The 26,994-nt window shown below is 41.5% G+C and overlaps 1 protein-coding gene and 1 pseudogene across 8 annotated transcripts in view; both read right to left on the reverse strand.

Annotated features, from left to right (window-relative positions):
• Positions 1-8,686: 8,686 nt before the first annotated feature.
• The window catches only part of FRS2 (fibroblast growth factor receptor substrate 2), a 133,053-nt gene continuing 114,745 nt past the window's right edge, over positions 8,687-26,994 (reverse strand). For 6 of the 8 annotated variants that reach the window (XM_053585510.1, XM_053585509.1, XM_053585514.1 and 3 more), the window contains 6 exons: positions 26,174-26,268; positions 18,757-18,848; positions 16,822-17,008; positions 15,867-16,025; positions 15,362-15,525; positions 8,687-13,807 (listed from right to left, as the gene is read on the reverse strand). In XM_053585510.1, coding sequence (XP_053441485.1) covers positions 12,857-13,807; positions 15,362-15,525; positions 15,867-16,025; positions 16,822-17,008; positions 18,757-18,822 — 1,527 coding nt within the window. In that variant the 5' untranslated portion in view covers positions 18,823-18,848; positions 26,174-26,268 and the 3' untranslated portion in view covers positions 8,687-12,856. Of the gene's footprint in view, positions 13,808-15,361; positions 15,526-15,866; positions 16,026-16,346; positions 16,430-16,821; positions 17,009-18,756; positions 18,849-26,173; positions 26,269-26,994 lie in introns of those variants that run through there. The other 2 variants (XM_053585515.1, XM_053585517.1) reach the window with 2 other exon arrangements.
• LOC128580931 (ferritin light chain-like) overlaps positions 19,527-26,994 on the reverse strand; it is a 61,146-nt pseudogene continuing 53,678 nt past the window's right edge.

A 26,994-nucleotide genomic window follows, 5' to 3' on the forward strand; every position in this document is an offset into this window, starting at 1 on the left:
CCCGCCAAAATGCCCGGCTATTTTTGGTTGCAGTTTGGCCGGGGCTGGGTTTGAACCCGCCACCCTCGGTATATGGGGCCGGCGCCTTACCGACTGAGCCACAGGCGCCGCCCCCAGCTATTTTTTTGTTGCAGTTTGGCCAGGGCTGGGTTCGAACCCACCACCCTCGGTATATGGGGCGGCACCCTACTCACTGAGCCACAGGTGGCGCCTCTTATGTTGCATTCTTTTTACCCCTTCAATAATACGTTCTTTAAAAAATGTCTTGATGGAAATGAACATCAATCTACATATTTTCAGTTTATTGAAAACAAACTTAATTTTCTACTTTCTTTAAGTTGACTCCCTAAGATGTCTGAGGCGAAATTTTGTTTTTAAAAAAATGTGTTAGCCGGGCACGTTGGCTCAGCCTGTAATCCCAGTGGTCTGGGAGGCCGAGGCAGGTGGATCCCCTGAACTCACAGGTTTGAGACCAGACTGAGCCAGAGCGAGACCCCCATCTCTAAAAATAGCCAGGCATTGTGTCTGTTACCTACAGTCCCAGCTTCTCTGGGGGCTGAGGCAACAGAATTGCTTGAGCCCAAGAGTTTGAGGTTGCTGTGAGCTATGATGTCACAGTACTCTACCCAGGGTAACAAAACAAGACTCTGTCTCAAAAAAAAAAAAAATTTTTTTTTTTTTGTTTTCTACTTTAATAGGCGGATCCCAAATAAAATTGGGATAAAAGTCATAATGAAAAACCAAGATCCCTGCATAATATTGAAAAAGGCTGTTTTACTTGTGTGCAAAATTACATCTTCTGGCAGGAAAGCCTAAGACTATAGGTGATAGGGAAACCAGTACCCCTTCCCTATCAGGCTTTGCAGGAGAAGGGGGAACATGGCATTTGCTTGGGGACAGAGAAGCAGGCCCATACCACCTTGTGGAGCTGAGGCTAGAGACAGCTAGGCTTCTATTATGAGACCCTTGAAAATTTGTCCTTTCTCCATTGCATCTCTTAACTCTTCCTCCTTTCCTACCATCTCCTCCTTTAATGCCTCTCTGATACCCAAGCTCAGGTTCTAGACCGGGGCTGCACAAGCTTGAATTTCAGCTCTTTCATACCCCAGTTCCTAGTTTTGTAATCTTGGGTGGATTCCATAGGCTCTTTAAATAAATTAATTGATGGGCATTTCAGAGATGATCAACTTGCTGGTTTACCAAAAACAATCTTTTTAGCTATTTATAAATTTTATAACAATGTGTATTAGACGGGTTACAGGATCTGAGGAGGTGGTGAAACCTTGGGAATACATTTGTGTGTGATATTTTGACTTTCTCCTTGTTCATCTCTCTGCCCCTTGCTCTTTGCTTCTCTCCTTTTTTTTTTTAGACAGTCTCACTCTGTTGCCCAGGGTACTGTGTTGTCAACCTAGCTCACAGCAACCTCAAAGTTTTGGGCTCAAGTGATCCTCCTGCCTCTGGTTCCTAAGTAGCTTGGATTACAGGTGATCACTGCAATGCCCAGCTAATTTTTCTATTTTTTGTAGAGATCGGGTTTCGCTCTTGCTTAGGTTGGTCTCCAACTCCTGGGCTCAGGGGATTCTCCCACCTCTGCCTCCCAGAGTGCTCAGATTACTTGAGACAGCCACTGCCCAGCCTCTTTGCTAACCCCTCTCCTTGCCTTCCCAACTTTGTGACTCTCTCCTTTCTGTGTTCCTGTTTCTTCCTCCCTCTGCCCCAGCATGAACTGGCTCTCAGTGAGTTGGCTTTAATTGGCACTAGATTCCAGTTGTATCACCTCTTTGTGCCTTGATTACCTGGTGTGTAAAATGGGAGATAATAATTCCTATCTCACTCACCTGTCCCAAAGACTAAATTGCTTAGAACAGAGCCTGTCCCATAGTAAGCTCTCAGTTTAGCTCAGCCATTGTTACCATTATTTTATCTCCAATCTTCCAGTCAGCTTTGTTAAGCCTTGTAGCCAAGGCTGGATGTTCTTGTTGTGATATTGAACTAGGAAAGCACCATAGCAAACTGTTATTTGATGACCAGAGGTAGTTTGGGGGCCAGGGTGGCGTCATGATTTGTAGTGAAATAACTAGCTGAAGTGGCAAATCACCACTAGAAGAGAGTTAAGAACTTGTCAACTTTGCTCAGGAACGCGGAGAACACCTGGGGAGGGAAAGAGGATAAGGGATGGGGAGTCAGTAGTCATACCAAGTTAGGGTCCACCTAGCAGGGGTCCTCAAACTGCGGCCCGCGGGCCGTATGAGGCGGTATGATTGTGTTTGTTCCCGTTTTGTTCTTTTACTTCAAAATAAGATATGTGCAGTGTGCATAGGAATTTGTTCATAGTTTTTTTTTTTTTAAACTATAGTCCGGCCCTCCAATGGCCTGAGGGACAGTGAACTGGCCCCCTGTTTAAAAAGTTTGAGGACCCCTGAGTCTAGACCCTCGAAAATTACGCACAATTCTAACATTTGGTGGTTTGCCAACAAAGGGACACTCAAGTCTTAAGAGATTAAGGTCACGATCATCTTTAAGGTAAGTTGATGAAATGTTCATGTAAGTACTTTGTAATTGTTAAAGCAGTGCCCAAGTCAAAATTCCAAATTTCGATGGAAAGAATTTACCACTATCCAAGCAATGCATTGCTTTGGATTATGTTGTTACATTTGTTGATTCTGTTTGTTTCAGCAAGCTTCTGGATCCAGCGGTTCACAATAGGGATGGTATATGGAAGCCCTTGAGGCTATAAAAATGATTGAGAACCACCAGTATAATTTGTTACAGTGTGGGAGGTGGAACCGTGGGTCCTGGGACACTCATCTCATGGAGTGTCCTTCACAGCAAAAACTTGTTCCATACTATTCTGTGATGGCCAGGCACTGGCCTGTACAGGCTCATGCCTGTAATTCTAGCAACTCTAGGGGTCCGAGGTGGGAGGATCTCTTGAACTCAAGAGGTCAAGACCAGCCTGAGAAGGTGGTGCCAGTAGCTCAGTGGGTAGGGCGCCAGCCACATTCACCCAGGCTGGCGGGTCAGATAAACAATGACAACTACAACCAAAAAAAAAAAAAAAAAATAGCCGGGCATTGTGGTGGGCACCTGTAGTCCCAGCTACTTGGGAGGCTGAGGCTAGAGAATCGCTTAAGCCCAAGAGTTTGAGGTTGCTGTGAGCTGCGACGCCACAGCACTCTCCCAAGGGCAACATAGTGAGACTCTGTCTAAAAATAAATAAATAAATAAATGAAGACCAGCCTGAGCAAGACAAGACCCATCTCTACTAAAAAACAGATTAGCCAAGCATTGTGGCAGGCACTGTAGTCCTAGCCACTCAGGAGACTGAGGCGAGATCACTAGAACCCAGTTTGAGACTGCTGTCAGCCAGGCCGATCTAGCCTGAGGCAACAGAGTGAGGGTTTATCTCAAAAAAAAAACAAAAAAAACAACCAAAGCAGCAAAGACAAAAAACAAAAACATCATACATGACTTTCAGAGATTCCACACAGGTTTACTCACAGAGGTGAATAACCTGTTTATAATGTGATGAGCCTAGAAACTGATGTTTACATGGATACAGGCCTTTCCGAAGTTTTAATATAAAACTTATAGACATGCAAACGAGGTGGATATAGAGAAAAAACAGATTATAGCTTATTTCTGAGAGAACTTTATTGAGTTATTCAACCATTTTGGAAAAAAAAAATCACATTATTGAAGGCAATACTGTTTATGACATTGGAGTCACCAATATGATATCCAAAGTTCTTTAAGTAAATCACTGACCACAACTACTTATGTTTTTATTATAATTTTCCATTATCTTTCCTTTCTATTACTAGGCATTGTATTATTTTTTGAGACTACAAATGTGGTTAGGTTGTATTAGCAACAGTTTTCATTTGAAGAGATTAATGGCAGTTTACAAAGTATTTGTTATGAAAAGGATGTGTTGGGCGTGAGAGAGCTAAAAAACTTTGGGGTTGTACTTAAATGCCCAGTTTGGGTGTGGAGAGAGTAAAAAATTTATGCACTTTTCCCAAGAGTTCTAATAATGACCATTTATCAGGTATATATATATATATATATATATATATTTTTTTTTTTTTTTTTTTTGCCGGGGCTGGGTTTGAACCCACCACCTCCGGTATATGGGGCCAGCACCCTACTCCTTGAGCCACAGGAGCTGCCCCATTTATCAGGTATTTGAACAGTGCCTGGCACATAATAAGAACTACTCCTCTGTGCATAGGAAGGCAGATGGGAGCAGAGATAGAAGTAACCAGCTTTCTTTTTTTTTGAGACAGAGTCTCACTATGTCGCCCTCAGAAGAGTGCTGTGGCCTCACACGTCACAGCAACCTCAAACTTGGTCTTAAGTGATTCTCTTGCCTCAGCCTCCCAAGTAGCTGGAACTACAGGCACCCGCCACAATGCCCAGCTATTTTTTTTTTTTTTTGGTAGAGACAGAGTTTCACTTTATGGCCCTAGTGCCATGGCATCGCACAGCTCACAGCAACCTCCAACTCCTGGGCTTAAGCAATTCTCCCGCCTCAGCCTCCCAAGTAGCTGGGACCACAGGCGCCCGCCACAACACCCGGCTATTTTTTTTGTTGCAGTTTGGCCGGGGCCGGGCTCGAACCCGGCACCCTCGGTATATGGGGCTGGCACCTTACCGACTGAGCCACAGGTGCCGCCCCCCCCCCAGCTATTTTTTTTTGTTGCAGTTGTCACTGTTATTTAGCTGGCCTGGGCTGGATACGAACCCGCCACCCACGGTGCATGTGGCTGATGCCGTAACCACTGTGCTTGCTACGGGTCCTGAGCTGTAACCAGCTTTCTATTTCTGTACTTTGGGCCTGGCTAGTTTGCATGGAACTTTGTTTTGTACAGTTGTAGGAAATGTCATAATAAAATAAGGTATTCTGAAAGGCTGTCATTTATAATGTCTTTAAAAAGGTCGCTCAGCTTTGTTGAGGAAGTTGTTGACAGAAACCCGGAAATCATCTATCCAGCCAGCAACATACTGGACAGCTGGACCCAGACTGTGCAGTCAGTCCCCAATGGAACGCACCATGCTTTTCTTTGTACCTATAATCCTCAGATATCGGCACCACCAACTAGCTAGCCACCTAAGCCAGAAAACCGGAGGTTATCCTTGACCCTGCCACTTCCCTCATTCCCTTTGTTGGTTAGAGGCCCTGATTGTTTTTCCTTGAGGCACTCTGTTACATTGGTGGCCCAGGATAACTTATACCTTTGATCTTCATAATTTAACAGAATGTAGCAAAAGTGACATTGTGCCAATTCTGGGGTTTGGTCTCAAGAAAGCCTAGCGGTTTTTCTACTTTTGTGCCCTTGGGAACTATAAGCTGACATGTAAAAGACCACTGAAGAAAGACAAAAGACCAAGTGGAAGAAAACTAAGGAACCCAGGTGACATCCAGAACTGAAGTTCAGACAGGAGCTGCTCCAGCCAGTCCCTAGCTGTCTGAATCACACTAGCTGGGGCACAAAATGTGAGTGAAGCAGCCAGCATCCAGCTACCACATAGCGTAGACACCAGATGAACCATCTCTGCTGTGCCCTGCACGCCCTGGCTGCTGCTGTAAGCTACCAAGTTTTAAGGTGGTTTGCCGCCCAGCACTAATCTGAATGGTGCTTAATGACACCCATAGGCATTTATCAAGTCTTGCCTCCATTTCTGACAAAGGCTACTAACCGGTCTCCCTGCCTTAGTCAAATGCCATGCCCTTCACTGTATCCTCCACATTGTCAGAGTAATCTTTTTTTTTTTTTAAGACAGAGCTTCAAACTGTCACCCTGGGTTGAGTGCTGTCCCATCACAGCTCACAGCAACCTCCAACTCCTGGGCTCAAGCAATTCTCCTGCCTCTGCCTCCCAAGTAGTTGGGACTACAGGTGCCCGTCACAAGGCCTGGCTATTTTTTGGTTGCAGCCATTGTTGCTGGCGGGCCTGAGCTGGATTCGAACCCGCCAGCTCAGGTGTATGTGGCTGGTGCCTTAGCTGCTTGAGCCACAGGCATCAAGCAGGAGTAATCTTTCTAAACTATCATTTCTTCAAAGTCTACAATCCTTCAAGTAAGTTCTCTCACCTTAAACAAAAACTCCTCAGCATTCTGTATGACCTCTCCTGTGGCTCCCTTCTTCTCTACCCCTGCCCGTCTCCCCTTTGCACTCTCTGCTCTAGTCACAAGGAGACTCTTGCTGCCATTAACACCTGCTCTCCCTTCTCCCTAAGCCGTCCTCACCTCCTCTAACCTGTGAAGGCTCTCATCAAAACCTCAGGCATTGCCTCCTCTAAGAAGCTTTGCTTGAAAACCTCCATCCTTAGGCTGAGTTGGAAGCCCTTTGAGTACCTTTATCACCCCTGTTGCATGAAGAACTGGAGTGACAATTTTCTCATCTGTTGCCAGCTAGTGCCATTCCCATAGGATCAGAGAATTCATTGTCTGCAGTATGGCTTGTGCTGGTTTCGCTCCAGGGAAGAAGGGCTGCTCCAAATTATAAATGTTTTTAAAGCCAAGGATATACACAGGGCCTAGTTCATGGTCATTTGTTAAATAAAAAGAACACATGAAGAGCTACCATTCTTAAAATAGCTTCAAAGAAAAAACAAGAAAATAATCCAAAGAGGTTTTTTGATTTCTGAGAACAAATGTCCAGGTTCTCCAGGGAGCAGTCTCTGCCACATACATGGCGAGCGTCCATCATCTGTGGACACGTCTATCTTGGCTAGCTGAGGTGCCTCAGGCCTGTAATCCCAGAGGCCAAGGCAAGTGGATCACCTGAGCTCAGGAATTTGAGAGAGCCCTGTCTCTACTAAAACCAGAAAAACTAGCTGGGCATTGTGGTGGGCAGCTGTAGTCCCAGCTACTCAGGAAGCTGAGGCAAGAGGATCACTTGGGCCCTAGAGTTTGAGGTTGCTGTGAGCTTATGACGCCACGGCACTCTACCCAGAGTGACAGAGTGAGACTTTTTTGAGACTTTTACAGTCTCAAAAAAGAAAAAACATAGAATATTTGACACATTTTCATCTCATTAGTTGACATAGCCCTCCTGGCATTTTCCTAGTTACTTTGCCAAGACATTTACATTTCATATTTGCCAAGGCTCACATGTACCCTTGTAAGATGCACCACAGGTATGGTGCCCCATGATCATATTGATGTACACAGCTATGATTTAATATAAAATAAATAAATAAATACATAAATAAATACACATGAATCTGAAAATAAAAAAAAAAAAGAAAATTGCTTTTTATAAAGAAGCCTAGTTTTGCTCAAAGCATTTAGGTCAGTTCTGTAAATGGCAGGCTCACAAATAACATCATTCTCTTTAATTTGTTCATTAAAAATACTGGGATCACTATTAACATTTGATATTCTATATTTTTCATGTGGTTTTGCATCTATAATCATCTTCCCCCATATAAGACATATGTGACTTATAGACAATTGAGAATAAATCATAACTTATACAAAAGAAAAAAAAAAAAGAAAAAACAAACGTCTCTATCTTGAACTGTACTCAATGAGGCTTTACACTGTTACTCAGTGGTTAAAAATAGGTCTGGGCTCCCAGAAATGAGAACTATTAGTTTGAATGACCATACAGATAAAACTGGGAGCTTTTCAATTACTACAATTTCATTTCAGTGAAACACGTCATCTTCAACTTATTACATATGTTGACTGTGAAAATGGGAGTCAGTGATATGAGGCTTAAGAAATAAAGTCCCTATCATAAAGTTTCAAGTGAAATGTGAAATATAAATACAATAAAGCTTTAAATAGGTATTCAACAAAACTTTTATTGGGGTTTTATTGCAATCTAATTTCAGCAACAAGGGAAAGCAGCCCCTAAGAACTCCAGTCAGACTTTCTCCAACCAAGCAGTTTTTCGTGAATGTTTATAGTCAGCTCAGCTGCTGTTGTCAACTTGAGAACCTCATCATGAATATTTATGCCAGAATGACAAAGAGTAAGGCATCGCAATATCCTAAATCATCTAAGATTAAACCATGTGTTATACATATTATAATTTTTAGGACAGTAAACTATACCAATTCTCTATAATAAATAAAGATTTTAGAAGTGTGTTGCTGGGGCGGCGCCTGTGGCTCAGTCGGTAAGGCGCCGGCCCCATATGCCGAGGGTGGCGGGTTCAAGCCCGGCCCCGGCCAAACTGCAACCAAAAAATAGCCGGGCGTTGTGGCGGGCGCCTGGAGTCCCAGCTGCTCGGGAGGCTGAAGCAAGAGAATCACTTAAGCCCAGGAGTTGGAGGTTGCTGTGAGCTGTGTGAGGCCACGGCACTCTACCGAGGGCCATAAAGTGAGACTCTGTCTCTACAAAAAAAATAAATAAATAAATAAAAAGAAGTGTGTTGCTTAGCCCTTGTTGAACTAAATTCAATTATTAGCTTATTCTTTAAGTACTCCAGTTAATAAAGGTTTGATTGTACTTTAAGAACTCTTGATTTTTCCAAAGATAAAAAATTAGTTATTTGTCATAACAAAAATTAAGCTTAAAAGCACATTCACACTTGTCCTTAAAAAGTACATTTACATCATATATGAGAGAACAACTCATGCTTAATGACATGGCTTATATGGTGAAACGAGTCATGTGCAAAGGACAACCCTCCCATCCCCATTTCCTCCAAAAAGCCACACGCGGCCTCAGTGTAAAAGTTATAGTTTATTGCCATGCTACAAAATGTATGAAGTTGGCACTGACAGGGAGAGATAAAGAATGAGGCTGGGAAGGGATGGAGGGCAAATGGTATTGTCACAAGGTTTTATTTTAATTAACAGTGGTTAAGTTTGGCCAATATGAAAAATGCAAATCAAAATTTTAAAATGCTGATATTAAACAGCATTCAAATATAATTTATACATAGTACAGCATCACTTATGTCTTTTATTAGAGAAATATGGAATGTTTATAAAAGAAATCAACCAAAGGGGGTAAAGTTCATAGTTCATTTACAATTTGGCAATGGTAGTCCTACTGTTAGACAATCTTTTATAAAAGGAAAAATTAAAAATCTAATAAGCTACCTTTATACAAAGTTGCTATATTTATGCCTTTACGTAGGAAAAAAACATTCATAATGCAAATTAGGACATACAATAATCTTACAATATTATACAATGTAATGAAAATAAAAACATTAACACAAAGTTTGTCCTTTATAAAATGTATATTTTGCATTTACTGATGCAAATGTGGCACACTGGTGACTACTGTACTACTAATCCGAGTCTGTTTCCATGCTAGAATCGTCCAATTGTCAGAAATGCAATTAGAATGATGCTATAAAAGAACTGTTACACCCCACACGATGAAGAAGTGGGGACGGGGAGCAGGGATGTAAAGGACAGGAAGGGCAGACGGGGTGCTGGTTTGGGCAGATATACTGTGGTATGTCATAAAATAACTGTTAATTTTTCAAGCCAAAAACATTTTCTTTACATTCTATAATTTCGTACCAATGCTTTTATTCAAATTTGGCAAACATCAAGGAAACGGTGATTAGTACCATATACCTCACGTATCAGAAATATGAAATGAGATGCCAATACATCATTTACTTGTGAATGATGCCTCTGACGGTATATTTCAAGGATATATATATAGATAGATAGATAGATAGATAGATAGATAGATAGATAGATATTTATACACACACACATTGCACAAAACACTCGGGCATTATGGGTTAAGAACAGCACAGGGGTAACTGGGAAATACTTTTTAGCATGTTAAATCCCTTACCTTGAGGCAAAAATATGGTGGCACATTGTTGGGAAATTATGAACACATAAGGCCCCTGTCCCATTTTTAATAGAACATTATTGAGGTTCATTTTTATGTGCTGTGCCACAGATTTTTTAGGGGTGGGGAGATAAACACAAGCTTGACTTATTCTTGTAACGTTAAACTGGGGGTCAACATTAACATCTATAAAAACAAAGATTACTTGGCAAATTTTCCTAAGTCCCAAATGTGATCTATTCTGGATACACTGGAAGTAAAAAGCTTTTTGCTGAGTCTTCAAGAGTAAAGTGCATATCTCATCACTCCACAGCAGCAGTAAATAAAAGGAATTATTTGCCAATCTTCCTGGAGGGAGGGAAGGCACCGTATTTTCATTTTTAAAGGAAAATAAAACTGGGAAACAAAACACATTAAGAAAAAACACAGGTAATACCAATTATCAGTTTCCAACCCTGGTCAGGGATAAATGCTCTTATGATCTATTTGGATAAAAGAGGATTTCTATTTGGGGAATAACATATGAACAATGATTATATTTCTATAACTGAAAAGCAGAATTACATGGTTTACCAAAAGAATATCTAAAATTAGCTCTCAAAAATCTGAAACATACGGCCATAATTATCTGCCAATAAAAGATCTCATTCTAAAACGCACCTCGTGATAGGCACATTCTCCCAGGACAGAGCTTAATGCCCACTACCAGACTACTGCAAAGGACAAGTAGTATTCTAAATTACTTTTTATTAAATAGGAACACAAGTGATTTCCAGAAGACCTCTAGAAACTAACACCAGTTGTATATGTCTTCCTAATATTCTTATAGTAGCTACAATCAAATTCTTAGCAGACAAATTGGTCCCACTTTCATTTTTAAAGCACATAGTATTTAAAGCACAAACTGCTATAATTATAATGGATTTATCTAAAACTTACAAAAACTAATTAGAATCTGGAGGAAAAAACAAAAAGGATGAAGGGAAAGAACAAAGGATCCAACCTCCAAAGTGAATAAATAGATCAGCCCTTTCATTTGGAGATTAATGTTCTGCCTTGACCACTGATTACAGAGAAAACCATGTGCATTGGTTCCATCACAATTCTTATTCCATATTACAAAAGCCATTACATAAGTTTGGCACAATCAGCAATTTACTCAGAAGAAGGGATAAATGGAACAGTATATTAAAAATGCAAACTGCACACCGACACCACTGCTCTTTTTAAGAGAACAGTGACCACTTTAGTAAGCACCAAGTTCACAGGGGAGAAAAAGGGAAATTCTGCTATGCACACAAAATGATCAGACACTGATATTGACTTATGATAAAGACAGCGATAATGGCACTGAGAACAACAAAGACACCTTTAATAATTTATTTTCTTTATAATGGCCCCACTCTGTCAGTCTGCTAATCCATTTATTGTCCTATGATCAGGTTATTTACTGAATAGGGTGGATGCTATATGGCTAAAACTAAATTAATATTAGTTACGTCTGGTAGATCCAGACCAAAACCTCAAACTTCCTCATATTTAGAGAAAACAGTAAAATATTTTGTTAGGTTACCTAACCTTCTTTCCACTCTATCTTCTCTTATAGTCTCTAGTGTTTGGGAAATCGGAACATCTTTGATTTTCTAAGAATTTGACATATGGACCCTCTTCAGTTTTTATACATGTCAATTCACTTTAAATCCTAAATTATGACACAATTTCATTGCTTCAAGACTCCCACTGCACCTGCTACACTGGCAACAGTATTAACATTTCACTGGAATAAAAGAATAATCAAAGATCCAGCCACACGTGAGAGGACAGAGAGCTGAGGACCACTGGGGCAGGCAGAGCATGACTGCAGCCGCCCGGCTGAGAGGGTCCCTGCTAAAGTGCTGGGGAGTGCCCACAGGGAACACAGTACCTGGAGGGAGTTTTGCATGTTACAAGTATCTTCCTTTTTTTCTCAGCTGCTAACGAGATCACCTATGGACACAAGTAAAATTTAAAATGAAGATAATGTTTTTATCACCTTGAAAAGTAAACAGTATATAAATAAATACTGGACAAGGGCAACCCTGTTATAGAACAACAGTGAGTTTCAAATGAACCTTCAAAACCATAATCTGACAAAAATGCAAAATAAACAAACACATAATCCAATTCAAGACTATATACAAACTCAAACAATTTAAATTGAAAAAGACATTAAGCAACAAAGTAAGACATCCCAGACACCAAAGAAAGCAGCGGAAGATCAATGGGACCCAACGGCACGAGGCCTCCAGAGAACAACATGTCGTTAATAATCTACACGATGCATGCAGATTTTCAAATGTTTCTGGGTTAAGTGACCTGAGACTGATTCTTGAGCCTACTGTAACTCTGCGTAAGATATCTGGACATGCCTTTCAAATGACGTCATGAGATGAGTAAACAGAAAATCTTATCTCCCTCTGCCTTTCGACACACGGAGGGCAAACCACATTCACGGACGCCAGACTGTTTCTAGTAACACTGAGGGCAAGGGAGCTGACTGGTGTAAAAGGAGGGTGGTACTTCTATTTTCCTTTACATATGTTTTGGCTCAAGTTAAAAAGCCTTTAATTAATGAAATAAAGGATTCCTCAAGTTACATGGTGGAGGCCACACACTGTGAACAGTGAGTCTATAGATACCTTCAAAGACTAGAGTTATCTGTTAGCAATGAACATTGCCAACAGGCTTCAAAGGAGTTTTAAATGCCAACCATGACTTGGACATGAAAGATATGCCTAAGTCCAGAATATTGATCAAAATCAACCAGCATGTCGTTCACTTCAATTCCCATTTTAAATAGGCACTGTGAGATGGGAATGCTGCCGTACAGTGAGTAGTACATGATGAAATTAGTGTTCTTTGAGGAGTACCTGCTCTACATTAATTCCCTTTAGTTAAAGATGCACATAAAATATTAAAAAAAAAATATTCTGTCTATAAAAGAAGTTAGTATTTAGAAATGAAAATGAAGCACTTGCATCTTCATTTTAAAAACTTCACAAAGGTGCAAACAACATAATGCTTTCCAGGCTCACATGGGCAGATCAGTACTATTGTGTCTTGTTTTCCTGGATGTGCCATCGTCTCGCGGCAATGCTTTCTGCAAATTTGACATAGCAGCAGTTCTCTCGATGTCTATCACAGCATACAGCTCTGTGCGCCTGGTGGGGGTTTGTGGAAGGGGAGTGGTAGGTGTTTTTGGAGTCTGAGGGTTGTCAGAGTCACTGCCACCTTCTAAGTCAACCTGTATGTAATTGAGCTGCCTGTGTTCTAAACTTGGGCGTCTGATGTCAAAGTTAAAGACTGTCGGTGTACAGTCCCGACGTCGTGAATATTCTATTTTGTGAGCACTTGCTGGCACGGTTACATTCTCTGTATTTACATAGTTATGCATTGGATCTAGACTACTATGGTAGCCATTTAGAGACGGGGTCTTTGGTCCTAAATTGTCATCTTCATCCCGACTTAGCTTGTGGGCTTCCCAAACAGGAGGCAAAGATGGTAAGTTTTCATAGTTTAATAATGCAGTTCTTCTCTGAGCGGAGTTGTTGATATTCTGGGTATCTGAGGTACTGGTGGATGTCAGACGACCTCTCCTGACCCCTGAGGCACTAGGGACAGACAGCCCATTTATATTTTCATAAACCAGTTTGTTAACAGGGGGGGCGTCTCTTCGTTCATCACTGTCATAGCCAGTGTCCCATTCTGTGTTATTTGCACCACTTCCACTAACTGGATCTTTACCGAGTTGGTCCAATTTCTCTTTTTCCATTAATTGCTTTTGAACAGGGGTTGGTCCTAAAACAAACTTGACTCCTTCAGGTTCAAGAAGGACCTGAGGGTCCGTGTCCTCCACACTACTTGGCTCCTCTTTTGGTGTGTTGCTCTCAGCATTAGAAACCCTCGCCTCCAACGGGACATGTACACTTGTGCGGTTTTTCCGATCTTCTTGCACACCTGTAGTGTTGACATAGGTGTGTACCTAAAATGAAATGGAAAATGAGTAATTTACTTAAAAACAAAAGAAAAGGCCAGGTGCAGTGGCTCATGCCTGTAATCCTAGCACTCTGGGAGGCCAAGGCAGGTGGATTGCTTGAGTTCACGGGTTCGAGACCAGCCTGAGCATAAGACACTGTCTCTACTAAAAATACAAAAAAACTGAGGCAAGAAGATCGCTTGAGTTTGAGGTTGTTGTAAGCTATGATGTCACCATGGAACTCTACCCAGGGCAGCAGCTGGAGTCTCAAAAAACAAGAAAAGAAAGAAAACCAAAAAAGCCCAACCACACCTGTTAATTTCGCTGATTAACTTTCTCTCGAAATGTAATCTTTACATAAATGTAGGTATAAAAACTTTTGTACCTATTTTTATTAATAAAAAAGTAGGAAAGGAGGAGGAATACAGAGATGTCTTCCAAATTTGATAATAACTACTTTAAAACAACATGCAGCATTGTATTTGATGGTGAAATACTAGAAGCATTCTGTTTAAAAAAAATAAGAACAAAATAGGAATTATAGGAATTATTTTGATGTTGTTCTAGAAGATCTCAACAATGCATAACATGCCTCAAAATAAGAAATAACATACAGTCTCGGCGTTTGTGGCTCAAGCAGCTAAGGTGCCAGCCATATACACCTGAGCTGGCGGGTTTGAATCCAGCCTGGGCCCACAAAACAACAATGGTGGCTGCAACCAAAAAATAGCTGGGTGTTGTGGTGGGCGCCTGTAGTCCCAGCTACTTGGGAGGTGGAGGCAGGAGACTTGCTTGAGCCCAGGAGTTGAAGGTTGCTGGGAGCTGTGATGCCTCAGCACTCTACCCAAGGTGACAGCTTGAGGCTCTGTCTCAAACAAAAAAAAAAAAAAAAAAGAAAGAAAGAAAGGAATAAATACGAATGTAAAAGAAAAAATAAATTTATCATTATTTATTGATGATCTGACTACAGCATGAAAAGCAGCATAAATTCTTAATCCATTCAAGATTCTTATATAGAAACTGACCTCATGTCTTTTTTAATCTACAGTTGCACTTCTCTGTGAACCTACAAATTTCTCTAATGCTGCGTTTCCCTGAACACTTGCATAAACTTAAGCATATGGAACAAATATATCCTGTTTTCTTCGACTGGTCACTACAAAAGTAATTTACAAACAAGGCTGGGAGTGGTGGCTCACATCTATAATCTCAGAACTCTGGGAGGCTGAGGCGGGTGGACAGCATGAGGTCAGGAGTTTGAGACCCAGTCTGAGCAAAAGCAAGACCTCGTCTGTACTAAAAATAGAAAAACTATCCAGGCGCTGTGGCAGGCATCTATAGTCCCAGGTATTTGAGAGGCTGAGGCAAGAGGGTCACTCAAACCCAAGAGTTTGAGGTTGCTGTGAGCTATGATGCCATAGCACTCAACTCAGAGCACAGAGTAATACACTGTCTCAAAAAAAAAAGTAACTTACAAACAGTGACAGTTGAGAGTATTAGCAAGGTAACATTTTAGCTCTACATAATCATCTTTGCTGTTAGACAGCAGCACATGCTTACTTGTTCCTCCGCCACAAGCAAAGGATGTGTAGATTCTTCTCCTACTGAAGGCAGGCGAGCACTCCCGACGGAAGGATGTCTGCTTGAAGGATGGGAAGAAGCATCTCCAAACGAGGGATATCGGGGATATCCATTAGGTAAGTTCTGAGCAGCAAACCCTGGAGCTGAATTTTCATTTATTTGTGTAAGGAGAAAGGCAAGATATGGGGGTAGAGCAAAGAGAATAAAAATGAGTTAATAATCTAATCTGCACTGAGAAGATGTAAAAAGGTGTTTCTAACAAGTCTGCAGAAATCAGAACACCAATAGCATGCTCCACACCTTTTAGATAATAGGAAATATTTAATTTTTCATTTAAAAATGTTTATAACTATAGCTAATAGTTTTTTAAAATTGACAATTATTATACTTCCACAAACCAGTGGTGAGTTCTAGTGTGTAATAAATTAAATATTCATAAGCAATATAAATAGTACTCAAATGTGAGAGGGAAATGGGCACTGACTTGTAGGTGTTCGAGGTGTCCTGGGGACGTCCAATTCTGTCTGATGATTATTTCTTTCTACAACTGGCTCTTCCACCACATTTATACTATTATTTTGCATAATCTCTTGCAACATGTTAAATAATTCTTCTGCACGGGCACACTTAAAGGCAAAGATTCCTACAAATATAAACCAAAAGGGAAAAATGGTTATCCTGCCTTTAAAAAAACTACAGGAACATCTATCAAAGAACAGAATTATAATGTAACATTCTATCTGCCAACAGCAAGAAAGGCTTGTTACATAAATGTCTAATAAATTAATAATTTTCCTTGTTTTAAAACAAATTCAAAAGAAAAGTTCACAGAATAATGTTCATTTGTCTAAAAGAAAATGGCCCAAAACAAAGCAGACAGAAACCAAGATAAGACCCACATACTCACTCTAGTCTGCTTTCTAACAGCAGAGGGAGCCCAGCTCACTGCAATGTGATCACTCACCATTTAACAGGCTCTTGCTAGGTGTTTCCAATCATTAACTTGTTTAATCACAATCATTCTATAAGATTGGTATCACCACTCCCCTTTTATAGAGAAGATACAACAGAGGTCTGTAACTCATCAAGGCCGTTCAAGTAGTGGGTAGCAAGAAAAAAGAAATCAAACCATGTTCTGTTTGGCTCTGAAGTTTAGGTTCTTTCCCCAGCAATAAAGATACTTAGTCAATTTAGTAGGACTGATCATTTACTAAAAATCTTAAAAGTTAATATAAGCCAAAATTTCTGATATATAAAATCTGCTTAATAAACACTTGATAAAGGAATTAGTATCTTTTCTTAACAATCCACTTATTTGGGGATTTTTTTCTTTCAAGTGGAAAATAAAACACTAATTTAAATAGCACATACAGATTAACTGAAAGAACAAAATTTCAAGCAGGATAATATTTGGGAAAAAAAAAAAAGGCTCTATCTACCTTGTCCAGTTTGACACCTTCGACCACTTTCAAAAGAAAAGAGATTCGAGTCATAGCCATAGCGCCGCAGGCAGAGGTAATGCCATTTTACTGAGTCGCGTTTGCGGGTGTATAAAATCAGCTCTGTGTCTGTAAGTTCCATTATGCCAGAACCTAGCTCATTCCCATCATCATCCACATTAATGACCTAAAAACAAAAGGCGACAGCCGTACAAATATTTCACCAACTCCTCAGGAAAATGCCTTGTTGCTGACTTGTTCAGTCATTTGCTCATTTGTTAGTTCATTCGTCAACCAGGGTGCATGTAGGGTGTGGACTACAGAGCAGTGTAATACCCACTTCATATCTGTAACAAACTTACATTCCCACTGGGGAGACAAAATATACAAACACAAAGTCAACACCACAAAACCGTGTACGGGTAATTGTACAATAAATGCAAAAGAGGTTGCAGAAGGCAGAAACTGTGGCCTAAGGTTCTTGAGAAACCTTCACTTAAGAGGAGAAGGGACTTGAGCTGGACCTCCAGTACAATTCAATTGAGACAAGAAATAAAAGAAGAGGGGAAATGCCCACAGTCAGTGGGCTGAAGACCTGGTGCTGAGTCAGGACAAAGAGAGTGCCTTCCAGACTGGCCAGGGTAAGACGGCATGGAGTCCAGGGAAGAAAATGTCCAGAGACTGAGACTATTAGGTAACATTTATGGAGATGTGACGTTACTATGCCCCTGGGACTGAGCAAAGTTCTTTAAAGTGCTTTTCTTTTTTTTTTTTTTTTTTTTTGTAGAGACAGAGTCTCACTTTATGGCCCTCGGTAGAGTGCCGTGGCCTCACACAGCTCACAGCAACCTCCAACTCCTAGGCTTAAGGGATTCTCTTGCCTCAGCCTCCCGAGTAGCTGGGACTACAGGCGCCCGCCACAACGCCCGGCTATGTTTTGGTTGCAGTTTAGCCGGGGCGGGCTCGAACCCGCCACCCTCGGTATATGGGGCCGGCGCCTTACCGACTAAGCCACAGGCGCCGCCCCTAAAGTGCTTTTCTTATTTAACCCTCATAACAATCCTAACTGCCTTGTACAAAAATGGACTCAGGGCTCGGCGCCTGTAGCTCATGGCTCAGTGGCTAGGGGACCAGCCACATACACTGGAGCTGGAGGGTTTGAATCCAGCCCGGGCCTGCTAAACAACAATGACAACTACAACCAAAAAATAGCCGGGCATTGTGGTGGGCACCTGTAGTCCCAACTACTTGGGAGGCTGAGGCAAGAAAATCACTTAAGCTCAAGAGTTGGAGGTTGCTGTGAGCTGTGACGCCACAACACTCTACCAAGGGTGACAGTGAGACTCTGTCTCAAAAAAAAAATAAATAAATAAAAATGAAATTAAGATTTAGTGATAATGTAACTTGCCCAAAGTCACAAGGCCATGAAGTAACTAACACCCAGGTTTGTGGGATCTAGAGGCTGTGATTTATAGAGACTGAGGTCAGATTACAAAAGAGGCACTAAACAGCTGTGGGAGCATTTAGCTCAAAGGTAAGACAAGACCACAGGAGGCTAAGTTAGTGAATGATGGGGAGGAAGACTGACTTGAAGGGGACTACGGATGAATCGCAGTGTGACTAAAGGTAGACACCATTTAGGAAATCCTTCAGGCACATGAAGATAATGACTGGAAAAGCCGCTGAGAAATGGCATTTTAAAGAAAACATTACTGAACTGTGTGGCTGCTGGATACAGAGGACTAAAGGAAAAGTAAAAAGAGAATCCCATACGGTCAGTAAGAAAACAGCATCATTATTTATTAAAGCCAGAAAAGAATGAGTGAAAATAGAGAAATTGAAAAGTCTAGTGACAGGACTCAGAAGGTAAGATATAAATCAAAGAAGAGCATCCAACAGGGAGGAAGAGACATAATTCGAACCGGTTTTACTGACCTTAAACTTGTTCCGATGGTTATCTGGGACAGTGTCTTTATCTGGACAGCTGCAACAGCTACCCATGGCTTCTTCAGAAGACCATGTGAGCACTGCATGAAAAAGTAATTTGGAAAAAAATTACTATATGTAAGATATAAAAATTGAAACAGAAAAATACTTCAGAAATCATCTAACGCAAATGTTATTTTGATGCAAAAAAATTAAGCCCAACAAGGTATATGGCTGAAGCCAAGTTTCATATAACTACCCTGTTTCCCCAAAAATAAGACAGTGTCTTATTTTAAGGTGTGCTCCCAAAGATGAGCTAGGTCTTATTTTCAGGGGACGTCTTATCTTTCCTGTAAGTAGGTCTTATTTTCGGAGGATGTCCTATTTTCAGGGAAACAGGGTAGCTAGTCAGTTTTGCTCAATGACTCTGAGAATGAACTGTGAAGTAGATGTAACAGAAATCTCAAATTTCTACTTTAATTGCAAAGGTCTGCCTATTCTAAAATTTTCTTAAAAAAACAGACCAATTTAAGGTCTCTCATGTAATACTATTTAAATAATTTATGACTACTTAATTAAGAGTTAATCATGAAATTAAAAATTAAAAATTTATCATACAATTAATTCTTCATGGCTTATCAGAAATTTCATGTACTTTTCTTTAAAAATTACCAAAGGGATGCTAGACTCCTGGCTGGGCAGGTATTCTGCTTCTTGTTACTCATTGAATTATGTCTTAAGTACCTCAAGAATTCACTGATAAGACACAAAACCAAATTTCAAGCAGTACGCTAATAAGAGAAAAAGACAACTCAAAATCCAAGCAGTAAAGTAAAACACAGAACACTGACAAACTAATATAGTACGTCTAGGCTGGGAATGGTGGCTCTTGCCTGTAATCCTGGCTGGCACTCTGAAAAGCTGTGGTGGGTGGTTCATCTGAACTCAGGAGTTCATGACCAGCCTGAGCAAGAGTGAGGCCCTGTCTCTAACAAAACAGAAAAACTAGCCAGGTTTTGTGGCAGGTGAATGTAGTCCCAGCTACTCCAGAGGCTGAGGCAAGAGGATCACTTGAATCCAAGAGCTTGAAGTTGCTGTGCGCTGTGACTCCACAGCACTCCACCCAGGGCAACAGAGTAAGACTCTCATCTCAGAAAATAAAAGAAAAAAAAAGGTGGCTCACGCCTTTAATCCTAACACTCTGGGAGGCCAAGGCAGGTGGATGGCCTGAGCTCAGGAGTTGAGACCAGCCTGAGCAAGAGTGAGACCCCATCTCTAAAAATAGCCAGGCATTGTGACGGGGCCTATAGTCCCAGCTACTTAGGAGGCTGAGGCAGGAGAATCACTTGAGGTCAAGAGTTTGAGGCTTCTTCAGAAGACCATGTGAGCACTGTGAGCTGTGAGGCCATGGCACTCTACCAAGGGTGGCAAAGAAAAAAGAAGAAGAAGAAAATGAAAAAGAGAAGTTAAGTAAATAAATAGAAAAAGCAGTATATCTATTTTTAATATTCCTTTACCAAAGAAGATTATAGGTAAGATGGCATATAGGTGACATTAAGTGTTCAAGAACATTCCAAATTAACAAAGGAAAAATTCAAAGCATTACTTACAAATAAGGGAAAGAGTCAGAAAGAATGTGACAACATTTGAGTAAGAGGGAGGGAAAGAAGCACAAAAGCTATAAAGTATTACAAACGTAAGACTGTTCATCTATCTTCTTCCCTGCAGAGTTCCTTTCCAGCAATTCCACACTCATCTAATACAATAGCACATAATCAGAGGCAGGAGGATCAACTGAGCCCAGGAGTTTGAGGATGCTGGGAGCAAGGCTGATGCCATGAGTAAGACTCTGTCTCAAACAAAAACAAAAACAAACAAAGGAAGTCTTGAAATTATATATTCATCCTCTCCTGAACCTCTCTGCAACAGAGAGTTTAGCTCCTCTAAACAGCCAAAGAAGAGCAGTGCCTGTGGCTCAAAGGAGTAGGGCACCAGCCCCATATACCGGAGATGGTGGATTCAAACTCAGCTCTGGCCAAAAACTGCAAAAAAAAAAAAAAAAGAAAGAAAGAAAGAAACAGTTAAAGAAGTTACTAAAACATGGCTTCTGCCTCAAAAGATGGTGCCTGCCAAGGAATGTTTCTCAAAAGGGGCAGTGAAAAAAATCCTTCTTCCACTTGCTACCTTAATAGGTTAGGTTAAGTCATGGCAGAGCCTCTCGTGTCAGTAGGGTTATGCAGTCCTGTGTGCTGTCTAACAGTGTTTTGGTCAGTGACAGACTCATATACCACTGCAGGCCCATAAGATCATAATGGAGCTGAAAACGTCCTAACACTCAGTGACGCTGCTGCAGTCAGTGTTGTAATGCAGTGCATCCCTCATGTACACAATATGATGCTGGTGTACACTAACCTGCTGTGCTGCATCCCTCACGTGCACGGTATGATGCTGGTGTACACAAACCTGCTGTGCTGCATCCCTCATGTACACGGTATGATGCTGTGTACACTAACCTGCTGTGCTGCATCCCTCACGTACACGGTATGATGCTGGTGTACACAAACCTGCTGTGCTGCATCCCTCACGTACATGGTACGATGCTGGTGTACACTAACCTGCTGTGCTGCATCCCTCACGTACACGGTATGATGCTGTGTACACTAACCGGCTGTGCTGCATCCCTCACGTACACGGTATGATGCTGGTGAACATAAATCTGCTGTGCTGCATCCCTCACGTACACAGTATGATGCTGGTGTACACTAACTTGCTGTGCTGCATCCCTCACGTACACGGTATGATGCTGGTGTACACTATCCTGCTGTGCTGCATCCCTCACGTACACGATGTGATGCTGGTGTACACAAACCTACTATGCTGCATCCCTCACGTACATGGTGTGAGTCGTGTACACACACCTGCTGTGCTGCATCCCTCACGTACACGGTATGATGCTGTGTACAAAACCCTGCTGTGCTGCATCCCTCACATACATGATGTGATGCTGGTGTACACAAACCTGCTGTGCTGCATCCCTCACGTACATGGTGTGAGTCGTGTACACACACCTGCTGTGCTGCATCCCTCACGTACACGGTATGATGCTGTGTACAAAACCCTGCCGTGCTGCATCCCTCACATACGTGATATGATGCTGGTGGACATAAAGCTGCTGTGCTGCTCAGCATGTAGTATCTAAAATTATGTATGGTACATAAAACGTGATAATATATGATTGTGTTACTTGCTTATATGTATTTACTATACCATACTTCTTACCATTATTTGAGAGTACACTCCTACTTATGTAAAAAAAAAAAGTTAACTGTAAAATAGCCTCAGGCAGGTCCTTCAGGAAGTATTCCAACAGAAGACGTTGCTGTCATAGGAGATGACAACTCCACACGTGTCATTGTCCCTGAAAACCTTCCATGGACAAGATGTGGAGGTGGAAGTCAGTGACACTGGTGACCTGCTGCTGTAGAGGCCCAGGCTAATGTGTGTGTTTGAGTCTCAGTTTTTATTTATTATTTATTTATTTTTTGAGACAGAGTCTCACTTTGTCAGTCTTGGTAGAGTGCCGTGGTGTCACAGCTCACAGCAACCTCAAACTCTTGGGCTTAAGGGATTCTCTTGCCTCAGTCTCCTGAGTAGCTGGGACTACAGGCGCCTGCCACAACGCCCAGCTATTTTTTGTTGCAGTTGCCACTGCTATTTTAGCTGGCCAGGGCCGGGTTCAAACCCGCCACCCTGGGTATATGGGGCCAGTGCCCTACTTACTGACCCACAGGTGCCGCCCTGAGTCTCAGTTTTTAACAAAGAAGTTGAAAAAGTAAAAAATTCTAAAAACAGAAAAAAGCTTATAGAATAAAGATATAAAGAAAAATATTATCATACAGCTGTATGATGTGTCTGTTTTAAGTAAATATCACAAAAGAATTAAAAAGTTTTTAGAGATTAAAAAGCTTATAATGTAAGTTACAATAAACTAAGGTTAATTTACCACTAAAGAAAAAATAGAATTATAAACAGTGCAGCCCAAGTGTACAGTGTTTATAATGTCTACAGCAGTGTATGTGAATAGCTGGGTCATTACTACTCACTCACCACCCAGAGCAACTTCCAGCCCTGCACGTTCTATTCACTACAAGTGTCCTACACAGATGTACAATTTTTAATGTTTTTTTCTTTCTTTTTTTTTTTTTTTTTTTTTTAGAGACAGGGTCTCACTCTGTTGACCAAGGTGGTCTCAAGTACTTAGGCTAAAGCAATCCTCCCACCCGAGCTTCCTGAGTAGCTTGAGTGCTGGGACTACAGACACACAACACTGGACCTGACTTATCTTTTATATTGTGTTTTTACTGTACATTTTCTATGTTCAGATACACAAATACTTATTACTGCCTTACAACTACCTATAGTACTCAGCATGCAACATGCTGTACAGGTTTGTAGCCTAGGACAACAGGCTATCCCACAGCCTGTGTGTAATGGGGTCTCCCATCTAGGTTTCTGTATGTTCAGCGAGGAAATCACCCAACAGTGCGGTTTTCAGCACATGTTCCTGTCAGTAAGCAATGTATGACTCACACGAGGGGTGGTGCAGCCTCCCTAGGACTTCATCCACACTGAATATTTCAGTTCAGCACAACAATTAACAAAATGCCGCATACATGATAGAGGCCTTGTGTGCCATGCCAAGGAGAAAACCTGTTATTGAACACACGATGGAAAGCCACAACATATTCAGAGTAGAAAAATGAGACAGTGAAATATATACCTTAAATATATCTGTCTGTAGGATAAATTTAGTAGGAGTTTAGCCTAAAGGAACAGAAATCAGTTTGGGATTAATAAAAATAAAATATAGGCTCGGCGCCGTAGCACAATTGTTACGGTGCCAGTTACATACACCAAAGCTGACGGGTTTGAACCCAGCCCAGGCCAGCTACACAACAAAAATAGCCGGGCATCGTGGTGGGCACCTGTAGTCCCAGGTACTTGGGAGGCTGAAGCAAGAGAATCACTTAAGCCCAGGAGTTTGAGGTTGCTGTGAGCTATGATGTTATGGCTCTCCGAGGGCGACATAGTAAGACTCTGTCTCAAAAAAAAAAAATAAATAATAAATAAATAAATAAAATAAAGACCTAAAACCAGAGGAATTGTGGTAGGAATAAAGAGAAAAAGAATGAATTTAAGGAACATTCAGGAGGAAAAGACTGTGGTACCAAGTAACTAGGTTGGTGTATCGAAATGACGGGGCAGTTTCCAGCAAGGCAGATAAAGGGTGCTGGTTCCATGACCTTCAGTCTTAGACATGCAACCTGAGAATCCAGAGAGCCGCCAGATACAGAATAGTTAAGTGCACGTGTGGGTTTGAGGAAGGAGGTAAACTGACGAACACACGCAGCACTTTAAGCTACAAAAGAGAAGACACTGCCTGGGGTAGTAGGAAGAGGGTCCTGTGGTTGAAACTCTGGAAGAGTGGGCTGGGCACAGCGGCTCACGCCTGTAATCCTGGTACTCTGGAAGGCTGAGGAGGGAGGATCACATGAGCTCAGCAGTTCAAGACCAGTCTTGGCAATATAGTGAGACCCTGTCTCTAAAAATGATACAAAAATGAGCCTGAAATGTGTGTCTGTAGTTCCGCTACTCAGGAGGCTGAAGTAGATCACTTGGGCCCAGGACCTTGGGGTTACAGTGAGCTATGATGATGCCACTACACTCTAACCCAACAGACCAAGAGCTTGTCTTTAAAAAAAAAAAAATTCTGAGAGGATACAAATGTGTTTAAATACAAGAGTAGATAGAGAAGCCAGAGAAAAAAAAATAAGACCAGCATAAACTAAGGAAACAAAGCCTCAGGATGAGGCACCGTTGATGGTGGCAGGGTAGAGACAGCTGCCAAAGGGCAGTGAGCAAGTGGGGGCCAAGGAACGGTCCCCAGAGGATGGAGTCTAGCTTCAAGAACTGGCTGAGAAAAGAAAGAGCAAAGCATCAGGGTGTGGACAGATACGGATTCAAAAGAATACGTTGCTTGCGTTACTTATTGTTATTTATTTATTTAGACAGAGTCTCACTAAGTCACCCTGGGTAGAGTGCTGTGGCATCACAGTTCACAGGAACCAACCTACAACTCTTGGGCTCAAGCGATTCTCTTGCTTCATTCTCCCAAGTAGCTGGGACTAAAGGCGCCCGCCACAACACCCAGTTATTTTGTTGTTGCAGTTGTCATTGTTGTTTAGCTGCCTGGGCCGAGCCTGTTATTTAAAGTTTAAAGATGACAAAAGACATATGCAGGCTTGTAGGTCAGAAAAGGTTAAAATTAATAGGGAAAAAAAAACAAAGGAAAGAAAAAGGTTAACTAATGGGTGAAGACAGAAGGGGAGAGCAGAGAAGATGAGTGTCAGGGGTCAGGCCAGGAGGCTTTGTCTACTGAGGGGAGGGAAGAATCAGGATGGGTGGGACCTAAGAGAGACACGGAAGCAGGAAGCACTGTCATTCTGGATATCCTTTGTAAAACAGAAGGTAAGGCTTGCAGAGTGAGGGCGTTAAGAAGGGCAGGATTAGTTACTGAGGAGCTGCCCCAGAGGAGAAGCAGGGTTACCTAGTAGGCTATGATGAGAACTCAGTGGAGGCTGCGGTACAAGATCACGCTGTTCTGCCTGCTGAGCTCAGCGGTCCAGAGAGTGGACAGCTGCAGGGCAAAGACATTGAAGGGTACTGATACATGATTCAAAGTTTTAAGTGATGGACCAACAGGTCCAATTAGGAAAGAAGAAAAGAAAGAAGAGGGCTAACAAATAGGAGAAAATGGGGGCCAAAGGCTGGACAAGGCTTCACGAGAGCAAGGGACTAAAACGGCTGGACACAGGCAGTTGTGGTCAATCTTCCAACTCCTGGAAGGAAACTTTTTAAATGTGAAGTTTTCACCCAAATCTCTGTTTCTCCCTCCTGAACCACAAACTCCTAGGCAAGGGGAAAGGCTAGGTACTGGATATTCTGCTTTTATGACCACCGAACTAGTATTTGGAGACTACATTTGAGCCAAGTGAGGCCTAACTATATACACTAATATTATGAACATTTGGATGAACAACCAGATGGTCTTACCAGCATATAATACCCCTCTAAGTTGATAACTCAGCAAATGGTTTCATCACACTCCCACAAGAGAGCAACTTTAAAAAACAACTAGTGTACATTCCTAAAAAAAAAGTAGCTTCTGTTTGGAAAGCTCAATATGCAACTCATTAGCTGAATATTTTAAATTAGTGAACATGTCTTAGTTTAATGCCATTTTTCTTTTTTCTCTGGGGATAAAAGTGTCAGTGACTCAGAAGGCAAAATGGCCACATTCAGGAAAACATTAAATTCTCTAGCTTAAAGAATTTAGTAATTTTTTTTAAAAAAAACTTCAACTTACCTAGATCTGGCCATTAATATTATTAGCCTCTGCTGCAGCATCAGGAGTTTAATCATACTTCAAAATACCATGTTTTCTTTGTTTGGTGACTTAACCTAGAAACAGTAGGAAAAAAGTCGAGAATTTCTTTCTTTTCTTTTTTTTTTGCACTTTTTTTTATTTTTGTTTGGCCGGGGCTGGGTTTGAACCCGCCACCTCTGGCATATGGGGCCAGTGCCCTACTCCTTTGAGCCACAGGTGCGGCCCGAGGATTTATTTCTTTTATTTTTTTTTTTTTCAGACAGGGTCTCAAGTCACCCTGGTAGAGTTCTGTGGCGTCACAGCTCACAGCAACCTCAAACACTTGGGCTTAAACAATTCTCTTGCCTCAGCCTCCCAAGTAGCTGGGACTACAGGCGCCCACCACAACGCCCGGCTATTTTTTTGTTGCAGTTGTCAGTGGTGTTTTAGCTGGCCCGGGCTGGGTTTGAACCCACCAGCCTTGGTGTATGTGGCCGGTGCCCTACCCACTGAGCTACGGGCGCCACCAGACCTATTTCTTTTAAAGTAACAAATTTCCTTATAAGATTTCTGGCAGCTCTGTTAGTCCAATTAATCTACTTAAACTCAAAAGTATAAAAATTTGATATGAAATTATTATACAAAGATCGTTTTTCAAATTTATATAATATGTACATGTTACCATTCCTTTTCAAAAGCAAAAGCAAAAATGCAACAGTTGTGAGATGTTTCTGGCTTCACTACAGGTGTGAGGCTGGACAACTAATTTCTCTGCACTCATCTCCTCAGCTGCATAATCAGAAGTTAGACTAAGCCACCTC

This window comes from Nycticebus coucang, chromosome 3 (genome assembly GCF_027406575.1).
Source record: "Nycticebus coucang isolate mNycCou1 chromosome 3, mNycCou1.pri, whole genome shotgun sequence".
NCBI lineage: Eukaryota > Metazoa > Chordata > Mammalia > Primates > Lorisidae > Nycticebus > Nycticebus coucang.